Source organism: Octopus sinensis, linkage group LG22 (assembly GCF_006345805.1).
Source record: "Octopus sinensis linkage group LG22, ASM634580v1, whole genome shotgun sequence".
Taxonomy (NCBI): domain Eukaryota; kingdom Metazoa; phylum Mollusca; class Cephalopoda; order Octopoda; family Octopodidae; genus Octopus; species Octopus sinensis.
In genome coordinates, this window is record NC_043018.1 from 15,554,864 (window position 1) to 15,567,654 (window position 12,791).

Here is a 12,791-nt window from a genome sequence, read left to right on the forward strand (position 1 = left end):
TTCATTGTTATCTATAGAGCAGTAACTGTATCCAGTAGTAGTGGTGGTCATTATTTCTGATTTAGTTTTGGATTGAAAATTGTTATGGAATACTCATCAACTGACTTCCATGATTTTCTTTTTTAATTTTGGACAAGTTTCTACCTTGAATTTCCCGTTCACACAGAAATCTAAATATTTATTACATGGAACATCCCTCCTAAATGGATCATTGATTTATTGTTTAAGTACCCTGACTCGGTTCAACAAATATTCTTTGAAATACTTCTCATTGTATTGTGGATATATAATGCAGTATATTACAGTTACTCGTTTTGCAATTCATAATTGTATTAAGCTGGAATTCTTTCTCATCCTTCAGCTTTTTGATTTTTGATTTCACTCTGTTCAATGTAATCATGTACTCACAACAAACATTGTTATCTTAAATCCTTAAATCCTTAAAAATGTTTTAGCCCGAAGGCCGCGGCCATGCTGGGGCACCACCTCTGAAATTATACCATCTGTATAATTATACCATCTGTATAATTTCTTCTTCCAAAGTAAATTTCATCATTGTTAAGAGACTTTGATGATTTGGTGGTTGTCTTTGATTATTTATAAGTGCCAACTTCAAAGATACCATTTGGCAGAATGAACTAAGAACCAATTTACACAGATTTCAATATGATCTTTCTTTCTTTCTTTATTCTTTTACTTTTACTTGTTTCAGTCATTTGACTGCGGCCATGCTGGAGCACCGCCTTTTAGTCGAGCAACTCGACCCCAGGACTTATTCTTTTTGTAACCCAGTACTTATTCTATCGGTCTCTTTTTGCCGAACCGCTAAGTGACGGGGACGTAAACACACCAGCATCGGTTGTCAAGCAATGCTAGGGGGACAAACATAGACACACAAACATATACACACACACTTATATATATATATATATACATATATACGACAGGCTTCTTTCAGTTTCCGTCTACCAAATCCACTCACAAGGCATTGGTCAGCCCGGGGCTATAGCAGAAGACACTTGCCCAAGATGCCACGCAGTGGGACTGAACCCGGAACCATGTGGCTGGTTAGCAAGCTACTTACCACACAGCCACTCCTGCACCTATGTGTAGTAAATTGCTTAATTATTGAGTGTTTAGGTGTAATTTTAACTCTGTTTGAAAATCCTTAAATATGATTTATGGAACATAAAAGTTGCTTGCTTTTACTTGAAAATTATGTAATCCAGCAAGTTCCAGTTTATTTGCAAAGTTATTATTTGTAAACAACAAATCAAAGATCAATCTGTTAAAAATGTTCCATGTAATATGCATTTAGACATTTAAGTGGGTGGAAAATTCAAAATATTCTCTCTTCTTTTTCAAAATAAAGGAAGAAGGTGATCAATTTTGGAAGACTAGAGGAGAATTTAAAGGTTTTCATTCCTAATGTAAATTTGAAATAGTGACCACTGTTAACCTACTTTTGCACCACCCTGTATATATATACATATATATATAAACTTACTTGGAGGAAATGAAACGAAACGAATTGAATCGACGCGAGGGAGCTCAGTCATACAATAGTGTAATAAATAAAATATATGCATACATACATATATGTACGTACCTACATCTACATGTATATATACATGCATATATAAAAATATATATACGTGAGTACAGGACACCACAAATAGACGTAGAACTGAACGAGAAACGAAAACGTAAAAACAAACATGGAAACTATATATATATATATATATATATATATATAATATATATATATATATTATATATATATATATATGTATATATATGTTTGTATGTATGTACGTATGTATTAAGCTACCATTGTTTTATGTTACAATATCTTAACATGAAACCAATGGTAGCCTTAATGCATAAATAAAGCATATTATCCACCAATACAGTGTTGAGCACTCATTCTCATTGTTCAACATTTATGTGTATGTATGTATATATATATATATATATATAGAGAGAGAGAGAGAGAGATGTACACACACATGCACAGTGCCATGGAGTTGTAAAATGATCTTGTTAATTACACAACCCATCATCATTTGAAAATGTTTCTTCTTCTTCTTTTTCTCCAAAATCAGAAAGACGTATGTCGAATAAAGGACAAATGCTATCCCCAAGGCGTCGTTAACCCAGAGAATCCTACTTTATATTGTGATATAACATTTTCTACAACACAGTGGACTCAAATACGATGTAAGTATCAATTTTTTCTTTATATTCTTTATTCCTTTGGCATTCAGATGTAGTCTCCAATGCTTTAGCACTCCTCATTACTCTGTCAAATGTTCTCATAATGCTTATTTACTCTTTACTCTTTTACTCTTTTACTCGTTTCAGTCATTTGACTGCGGCCATGCTGGAGCACCGCCTTTAGTCGAGCAAATCGACCCTGGGACTTATTCTTTGTAAGCCCAGTACTTATTCTATCGGTCTGTTTTGCCGAACCGCTAAGTGACGGGGACGTAAACACACCAGCATCGGTTGTCAAGCAATGCTAGGGGGACAAACATAGACACACAAACATATACACACACACTTATATATATATATATATACATATATACGACAGGCTTCTTTCAGTTTCCGTCTACCAAATCCACTCACAAGGCATTGGTCGGCCCGAGGCTATAGCAGAAGACACTTGCCCAAGATGCCATGCAGTGGGACTGAACCTGGAACCATGTGGTTGGTTAGCAAGCTACTTACCACACAGCCACTCCTGCGCCTTTGCACATTGTTTTGAATTAATCATGCATTATCTTGTAGCTTTGAGATTTTGATGAGGTGAGCCCTTGATTTTTGGAATGACATTGTTGTAGGGTAGGTGTGAGAGGCCAGATCTCAATGCTAAAAAGATAAAGATGCAATAATTATCTTCTTATTTAATTTCTACCACTACTCATTTATTAGTTTCAATTGAGTTGCCTGTGGCTGCACTCGGTTTCAATTCACATCCTTGTAATGTCTCCATTTTAGTTTTTATTAATTAAAAGTTGAAAGGTAGCTCATTACCAAATCCTGACTGATTATTTTCAGCATTTTTCTCGGTGCTTACATTGCCTGAATAGTATATTGAATTCAATGCCTGGGTTAACACCACCATTTGGTCCTTGGGAACCGATAGCACAGTTTACTTTGTTACAATATTTATGTGAAGTCTCCAGGGCAAGAAAGCCATTCTCCCTACCACTCACCTTGTAGTTTTTGACCAATAGACAAAAAAGGGTCAAGAGGACTGAGTTGCAACTATGAACATTTGTGTGTGGCACCCAAGCTGGGAGTTGGGAGAAAAGGGGAGAAGAAACTAGACACATGGATCAAATGGTTGCAATAGAGTCTAAAGGCTTTGATGGGTCAAATGATACTGTAATGAGAGGAGAAATGAAATAGAATGGTACTGTAAATGAAATGGAGAATGTACCAAGATGATGCCCTAATGAAATGGATGCAGTTATCGTCTGGTCAGATTCCTGATCTGAATGCTTGCAATAGAGAAGGGCTTTATTAAAAATTCCTAACGGCAAGGTGATGACATTAATCCAGTTTTTTTGTTATTTTTATAATGACTCAAAAGGGTAAAGGATAAAGACCCCCTTCAGTGATGAATGACCAATGGATTGCACCTAGAAAGGTATCCTCCACAGCACATGTCTGGGCAAGGTTGTTTATGGAAGATCAGCAGTCACCTATGAATACCAATCTTCCCTCTCCATGCCGGACTGATATATATTTCTTTACTGCCCACAAGGGGCTAAACACAAAGGGGACAAACAAGGACAGACAAAGGGAATAAATCAATTACATCGACCCCAGTACGCAACTGGTACTTAATTTATCGACCCCAAAAGGATGAATGGCAAAGTCGACCTCGGTGGAATTTGAACTCAGAACGTAGTGGCAGACGAAATACCACTAGGCATTTCGCCCGGCATGCTAGCGTTTCTGCCAGCTCGCCACCTTCCATGCCAGACTGATATAGCTTGGCAAAAACCAATTCAGTTTGGCAACCGTGACGTCACAACTCATTTCTACAGCTGAGCGAACTGGAGTATCACCACCACCACCACCACCACCACCACTATGGTGGCAGCAGGTAAAGCATCAGATGTGATATCATGTGGTGACTGCTCTTGGTCTTTGTTCTGACATGAATGCCAAACTGTATCAACCTGAAGGTGATATCCATTTCATTGAACAACAGCAATGGGCAGAGAAAAGAATTGCTTACCTGAGCTATTGCCAGTCTCCCACAAATATAACTTGCAAAGGCTTGCGCATGCAGGTGTAGATCCCTAACCAGCCATGGTGGATGGAGACCCCAGATATTTTAGGTTTTAGTTGTGTTATTGCAATATGTTCATTTTAAATTATGTTTCTGCACATTTTCATTGTTTTTCTCTTTTTTCTCTTTTGCAGCGGATAGAATTATTTTTATAAATTTCCAGTTTCTGGAGATTAAAGGTAACGTACTATATCTACCGTCAAATAACACCATTTCCGTTGTTGGACAACCACAGTTGGTTCCAGGAAAAAGAAATGAATTAGTGCTGGAACTTGATGGCCAAAATGATTATCTGAGTCTTCGTTACACAAATCTTTGTTTATTTAACCCTAACCTGTGTTCTTATGGCATTACACATTCATTTACATTGTCTCTGCTTACTTTCAAAGAAAATACTTATATCTTCACCACATGTGGAAACAAAGAAACATATAATGGTTTCAGTTTTTACTATGCAAGCAAAGAGCTGGTGTTTTCTGTCTCCACAGCAACCCATGTTTATAAAGCTAAAATAGTTGGTATTGACCAAGAAATGTATAAACAAGAAAATGAATACCATCTTTCATGGTCAGCAGAAACAGGAGCAACTGTTTTTGTGAATGGAAAAAATGTTTCCAAGTCATTATCTTTGAAAAGGAATAAGGCTATGGTGAAGTACAACATCTGTCAACTGACAATTGGAAGAGATGCCACGGATTCAAAACTATATACCAAAATGAAATTTGGAAGCTGGAGAATATATTTTGCATCAAGGACAATGCTTCTAAAACTGGGATTCCTTTTAGGTAATTTTAAATCTATATTCTTTATTTATTTATTTTGTTGTTGCTGCTTTCCGTCAATGATGTCTGGCAATGATGGCACATCTCTTTCAAGCACTTAATTGATTTTGTCCCATCGTTCATCCCTGTTCTTATTTCAGACTGGTACACATGTTATTGTTCTCTTTATTAAGCTGCAAATTCATTTTGTCCTTCATCACAGTTTCAAAACTCGGGTAAATCCTTCCAACAACAACAACGAAAATTCTTACACAGATATGGTTGTGTGGTAAGAAGCTTGCTTCCCAACCACATGGTTCTAGGTTCAGTCCCACTGTGTAGCACCTTGAGCAAGTGTCTTCTATTATAGCCTTGGGCTGACCAAAACCTTGTGTGTGGATTTGGTGGATGGAAACCGAAAGAAGCCTGTTGTATATGTTTATGTATATATTTATGTGTACGTGTCCCTTCCATCACCACTTGACAACTAGTGTTGGTGTGTTTACATACCCATAACTTAGTGGTTCAGCAAAATAACCTGATAGAATAAGTACTAGGTTTACAATGTAATGTCCTGGGGTCAATTTCTTCGACTCAGAACCCCTATAAGGCAGTGCTCCATTATGGCCACAATCAAATGACTGAAACATGTAGAAGAATAAAAGAATACATCTACCATGTCACATTAGATATTGGATATAAATATGGTGAAGAGTTGAAATAGTTTACCTTTTCCACAACGCAAATGTTATTGAAACTATATTTAAAAAATGGAAAAAAAAAATACTGGCTTTCTTTTTTAACATTGGTATTAAATTCTTAGTCTCTATGACTTTATCACCAATTTCAAAGTCTGAAGGCCAATTTCTATATTTTCTTCTCCAGGATTGCCTGAAGTCAAAACTGAGCCAGCATTAAAACTCAATTATGATTCCGATACTGAAAAGGTTAATTTCACTTGTGGGTTCCCTCTTGTACAAGGTTATGATGTCCAGTACATTGTTACCTGGTGGATTAATGGCGAAAGGACATGGCAAGACACATCAGCAACATCAGGTATTAGTGTTCTAAAAGAGGACCAGTTTGGCACCTTCTCATACAACAGTCAGGTAAATATTGGAAACAGTTTCTTATTTTTTGATTTCGCAAGAATTTCTGAAGATTTTATTGTAACAAGTCAATAGAATACTTCAGATTTTCATTAATTAGTAGGCGCGGTCCCAGGAATTTTTTTGAAGGGAGGGCTCAATGTCAGAAGGGAATACAATTTCAGGAGAAAAGGGCGTAATAACATTATTTAAAAGGGCGCACTTCCTTTCTTAAGGTGGAATAGGGGGGGACGCAAGTACCCCCCCCCCCCATCTACCCATTTTCTGCTTAGCAGGGATCCAGCCTTGCTTAGTTTATTATTAATCCTCGCAGTGTTCCAAGTGATTTCTGCTGCTAATAACATCAGTCATGTTACTTAATACAAAGCATACATTGTGTAAAAGAGAAAGTCTATTTGACTGGACAAACTGCATTCCATTGACTTCATCAGCAAAGCATAGAATTCACTCTGCTTGTCAAAAGTTGGGATGAATTATTTCATAAACTGTTTGTCATCTTGATATCCTACTAAAAGAATTATTTGCTTTGAAAATATTTGATTCTTATTCAATAGTATGGGTTGTATATATTTTCTCCAGATCCAATGCAGTGTTGCAGTATGTTTGCGTGAGAATTGTCAAGGAACCCTGGGCAAGGAGAAAGTCAGCAACACCATCAGAGTTTCAATTGAGGTAAGCAGTTTTTAAGCATCATAAAACACAATAAGCATTACTACATGAAGCTGTAATGATATTTTGTAAGAGTCTGTTGCAAAACAGTAATAATAATAATCTTTTCTATAGGCACAAGGCCTGAAATTTGAGGGGAGGGGATACGTCAATTACATTGACCTCATTATTTGCTTTCAAGGTATGCCCATCACCTCTTATTTTGAGAAATAGTCTACTTCAGACTATATTGTTCCAGTTTCTAAAACAGATGCCATCACATGCCAGGGGGAGATAACCAAGAATTTGGGAGTATTTAGTAAAATAACTGATCTTCCCACTATTAAGATATATTAAGAATATATCTTAAAGAATTCTTAAAAAATTGGAAGTTTCATCTCCTAAAACTCTTTGAGGCAAATAAAAGCCTTGGCTGGAGGCCCAACCTTCCATGTTCTTTTACAGGGCTTTGTAAAACAGGACCCCTGCAATAAGCACGTGAATCTGAGAGGAGAATATGTTCGATAAAATCATAATTAACTGGTCCTCTTGTATTTCCTTTTACCCAAAGCCAGAAACTTTTCAGCACACCCTCATATATTTTTTATTTTTTTATTCTGTATTTCTAAGTTGTTCTAATTTGTTCTGTGCACACCAATATAAAAAGGTTTTCTGTTTTCGCAGATTCTAACAAAAGAACTGGTTTTAGAGGAAGGCAAACCACCAAAACCTATTCAAATCAAATGCAACGTCCCTCCCAGTTTATTTTGCACCAAAGCAGAGAGAGATGAAGGTTCTTGTAATGTCCAGGTGAAAGGTACTGTGGATGGGGTGCGAATGAAGAAATGTCCAAATGGTCTGAGTATTATACAATCAGTTTTTCTGCAGACAGGCAAGGAATCAAAAATAATGGAAAATGTCTGTGGTATTCCACTCAATTCAAAGAATTGGCAAACTGTTCAAGAAATATTCATCAAGTCTTCTATAGATACACTCATCGATAAAACACAAGAAGAAAGTATCATAATCTCAATTGCAGTTCACCTTGATCGCTTCACCAGGAGGTTGGTTAATGCAGGAAGAGTGAAAGTAAGTGATTTCTGTCTAATGCCACCATTTCTTAAAATTGGGTGGGTAAGTGGTGGTGGTGGTAATTCTCAAAGTTGTCATGGTAATGTCCCTTATAGCTCACTTGTTTTATATGGCCTGAAATGAAGACATGGTGTGTATACAAAGTGATTGGTGTTCATCAAATGTGAGGGCACATGGCCTGGAGGTGAGGATATTTGGCTCACAGTCATAAGGTTGTTGGTTCAATTTCTGCTTCATGCAGAGTGTCGTTGCTTCAGTCTACTCAGTTGAAACAAGGACCAGCTGAGTACTCATGGCAGGTGCATAAATTAGCTGAGCAAGCTACACAAACCATTCATTTATCAAAACTGTTGCTCAAAGTTGTGCCGCATTTTATGGGGGAGTCATAGTTGAATATTTTTGATTATAAATATGTTCATTCAGGATTAATGTAAAGTAAGGAGAGGACCACAAAGCATCCTACATCAATTGCCTCCCCTCTAAGCCACTAGCATAAAAAAAAAGCAAAACAAAAGAGTGGCTGTGTGGTAAGTAGCTTGCTAACCAACCACATGGTCCCGGGTTCAGTCCCACTGCGTGGCATCTTGGGCAAGTGTCTTCTGCTATAGCCCCGGGCCGACCAATGCCTTGTGAGTGGATTTGGTAGACGAAAACTGAAAGAAGCCTGTCGTATATATGTATATTTATATATATATATATGTATGTGTGTGTTTGTGTGTCTGCTGTGTTTGTCCCCCTAGCATTGCTTGACAACTGATGCTGGTGTGTTTACGTCCCCGTCACTTAGCGGTTTGGCAAAACAGACCGATAGAATAAGTACTGGGCTTACAAAGAATAAGTCCCGGGGTCAATTTGCTCGACTAAAGGCGGTGCTCCAGCATGGCCGCAGTCAAATGACTGAAACAAGTAAAAGAGTAAAAGTGAGTATTAAAATGAAATAAGGAAACAAAATTTTTACTGAGCATCACCTTAAAAATACACACACACATTGAATAATGATAAAACCAGTGTTTTTAATAAAATACATTCCATTTTCAAAATTATGAAAGAGAGGAAGAAAAAGTACACTGACACACACACATACACACACACACACACACACACACACACACACACAACACACACACACACACAGATTTAATGTATTGAGGTATATTCTTGTTACATTTCAGGTGAAAGTTGTTGACATGGACAAAAATGTTTTGTGTAAATCTATAAATGACCCTCATATGAGAACATTTGATAGGCAGTGAGTAAAATAAAAATTTTCTGCAATTAATATCTATCTATCTATATGCATACATTTGTATGCATTTATATATGTACATGTATGTATATACATATAGATACACACACTCACACAAATGTATATATATATTTCAAAATCTCATTATATGTTTTTTTTCTTTCAATTTTTAGAAATTACAATAACTTTTTTGAAGGTGAATTCATCATGTATCGACACAAGACACAACCTTTTGAGGTAAGGACTTTGATGCACAAATATATCTTCTGTGCGTGTGTGTGTGTGTTTGCTTGCGCATGAGGAAGTGACTTTCTTTTTGACATGTAAAGGTGAATCTCAACTATGTTTCAGTCATATCATTTTAATCATTTTAAAAAAATATTTCTGCATAAGACCTTTGCTGTTTGTTCAGGACAACAAGGTTATCCACTTTTATTGCAATTTCCAGATTATCTCAATACCATCATCAGGTTATGAACTTGTATTTGTTTCTTTATGTTTTTATTTATTGTGGTTGACTTATTTATGCAAACTCTGCTGCCAAAATTTGACCAGTAAAATTCCATATCATCAATCACATATTTTGTCCATCAGTGTTGCATGTCATAGGTGATGGTCATCTCCATCACATCACAACTAGTATCGGTAGGAGCAATGCTTGGATGGAAGTTTTAATCCACTGTCCAGTTTAACACCACTTCTTGGTGCTAAACACCACTTCTTGTTAGGTATTAAACACTTCTTGTTAGGTATCTGTTAGGTGTTCTTTAGTGGTGTCCACTCTGCTGTGAGCACTTGGGCCAAATCCTTACACTGAGACTCCCTTCATCCTCTGTTTCATGTACACAACATGACCCTATCTTTCCCCGGCCATGCAGCAGAATAAACAACAACATAAGCACCACATACCAAACCTGCAGAGCTGCCTACAGTGGAGCCATCAAGACCAACCTTTTCTCTTTTCACAGCAAATAAACTTAAGCACTCCTTATATAAAAAGAAAACAAAAATTTTCAAATCTCTGCACCAAACCCCCACCAAACAAGATGTAATATATGTCTAACACATTTCGTTTTTTTTTATTCTTATACAATGTAAGAATAACAGTGACGACAGTGAACAAACTGAAATTTCGAAGTCATTGTCAAACTTTTTCATCAAAAAGTTAGTAAATGTTCTCTACTAAAAACAAAAGTACTGAGTAGTCCTTTAGTTGAATGTTAAATCGTTGCAATAACTTGATAAAAGAACTAGCATTAATACAATATATAATGTTATTATCGTCATCATCATCATCATTTGATACTGCAAATGGAGCTTGACACAGCCCTGCAGCTTGCTGGATCTTGTCAAACCACACACACACACACACACACACACACACACACACACATATATATATATATATATATATATATATCATGCTGTAAGTTACGCAGTAATGTAAACATTAACAATATCATATTGTTAATGCTTACACTTGTGGCTGCAGTATTTTGTCTATGGCGGCTAAGTTCAATTCAGTCAAGTGATGACTTTGGAGGCTGAAACTTATATTGATATATCATGATAATACATGTACATCTAAAACATTAAAAAAATATCTTTTTCTCTCTGTCATTCTAGGTCCGCAGTTTTTACCGTTCTTGTAATGGGTTTGCTTCTTGTAACTGTGCAGTTGCGGTGCGCAGTGGAGATGATGTAATTGTCTTTGATCGATGCGGTTCATCAATGGTAAAGCCCAAGGACAAAATTCCAATGACAGTTAAAATTCATCTCAATGATGTCTTGACCCCTGGCACAAAAGTTATCAGCTTCAACGGTGGCAAGAAGTATGAAGTACGTGGGTTTTCATCTCCCTTCTTTTTCACTCTTAATTATTTGAGGTACATTTAGTGTACTGCTTACATATATTCCCCCGGTATTGTGGACTGGTTTTAGCCCTTTCTTATGTCTTTGTGAAATATTTCAATTAAAGCTAATTAGTGAGGTGAATGAAGTATTGGACTGCCTGCTTTATGTTTGTGAAGTTTGTTTTGAAACCTTGTGGTTTCAGGTTCAATCCACTGTATAGTGTTTTGGGGCAAGTGTATTCTACCATAGCCTCAAGTACACCGACCGACCGTGGTTGAGACAATGGAATTTACCATGCTACGCCAGACTTCACGGTCCATCATGGCATTACGGAGGTCCTGTTGCTGGATGCCTGTATCCCTGGAGATTACATCAGGGTAGGAGATGTGCGCCCTCTGGTATTGCGAATACACCAATGACTCATCATCATCATCATCATTTAGCGTCTGCTTTCCATGCTAGCATGGGTTGGACGGTTCAACTGGGGTATGGGAAGCCAGAAGGCTGCACCAGGCTCCAGTCTGATCTGGCAGTGTTTCTACGGCTGGATGCCCGTCCTAACGCCAACCACTCCGTGAGTGTAGTGGGTGCTTTTTACGTGCCACCGGCACTGTGAAAACTGGTTGGCAGAAACTGTGAAATCCCATTGCATTGTGTGTGTGTGTGTGTGTGTGTTCTGTTGAAATATATTGTTAGGAAACGCAATCGGTGATGATCTGGCAGTTCAATAATATCAGCAAACCCAAGAAAGAAGATTAATAAATCACATCTTCTTACCAACAGTCTGCATCTCAGATACCAACAAGCTTAACTTTTTAATAGTCCAGTCCATCTAAGCTGTATGTGTAACAGGGACTACACTCCCCCCTCTCTCTCTCTCTCTCTCTTTCTCTTCACATACACTTTTGTATGCTATTTTTTGTTGTATTTTTAAGGTCCATCTTCCAACTGGGATGGTTGTCAACATCCGACAAAGCTCAAGTCGTTTAGGCAGTTTCCTTAATCTGCAGATAAAACCATCAGCCGTTGACTTCAACAATACTGAAGGTAAAAGTCTAACTTTTATACAATTTCTAATTCTTCTCATTATTATTATTATCATTATTATTTAATCAATTAATTAATTAATTAATTAATTAAGGTGGTGAGCAGACAGAACCATTAGCGTGCCAGGTTAAATGCTTTGCGGAATTTTGTCTGCCACTACGTTCTGAGTTCAAATTTTGCCACGGTCAACTTTGCCCTTCACCCTTTCAGAGTTGATAAATTAAGTATCAGTGAAATGCTAGGAGTCGATGTAATTGAGTCATCCTCTCACCCAAAATGGCTGCCCTTGTGGCAAAATTTGTAACCATTATTATTATTGTTATTATTATTATTATTATTATTATTATTATTATTATTATCATTATTATTGTTATTGTTATTAATGTTATTATAACTTAATTAATCAAGGTGGAAAGCTGGCAGAATCATTAGCATGTGGGACAGAATGCTTAGTGGTATTTCACCTGTTGCGACATTCTAAGCTCAAATTCCGCTGAGGTCAACTTTGCCTTTCATCCTTTTGGGGGTCAATAAATTAAGTATCAGTGAAACACTGGGGTCGATATAATCGACGTCTGTCCTTCTTTGTCCTCTCTGTGTTTAGCCCCTTGTGCGTAGTAAAGAAATAGGTATTTCATCTGTTTTCACATTCTGAGTTCAAATTCCATTAACGTCAACTTTGCCTTTCATCTTTTTGGGACTAATAAATTAAGTACCAGTTGCGT

At 37.0% G+C, this 12,791-nt stretch overlaps 1 protein-coding gene across 1 annotated transcript in view; it reads left to right on the top strand.

Moving 5' to 3' along the window:
• LOC115223111 overlaps positions 1–12,791 on the top strand; it is a 305,641-nt gene that overhangs the window by 285,031 nt on the left and 7,819 nt on the right. Inside the window, exons 130-138 of the mRNA XM_036512142.1 lie at positions 2,106–2,220; positions 4,444–5,094; positions 5,956–6,179; positions 6,759–6,851; positions 7,512–7,916; positions 9,092–9,168; positions 9,339–9,402; positions 10,792–11,004; positions 11,955–12,066. Coding sequence (XP_036368035.1) covers positions 2,106–2,220; positions 4,444–5,094; positions 5,956–6,179; positions 6,759–6,851; positions 7,512–7,916; positions 9,092–9,168; positions 9,339–9,402; positions 10,792–11,004; positions 11,955–12,066 — 1,954 coding nt within the window. The remainder of the gene's footprint in view (positions 1–2,105; positions 2,221–4,443; positions 5,095–5,955; positions 6,180–6,758; positions 6,852–7,511; positions 7,917–9,091; positions 9,169–9,338; positions 9,403–10,791; positions 11,005–11,954; positions 12,067–12,791) is intronic.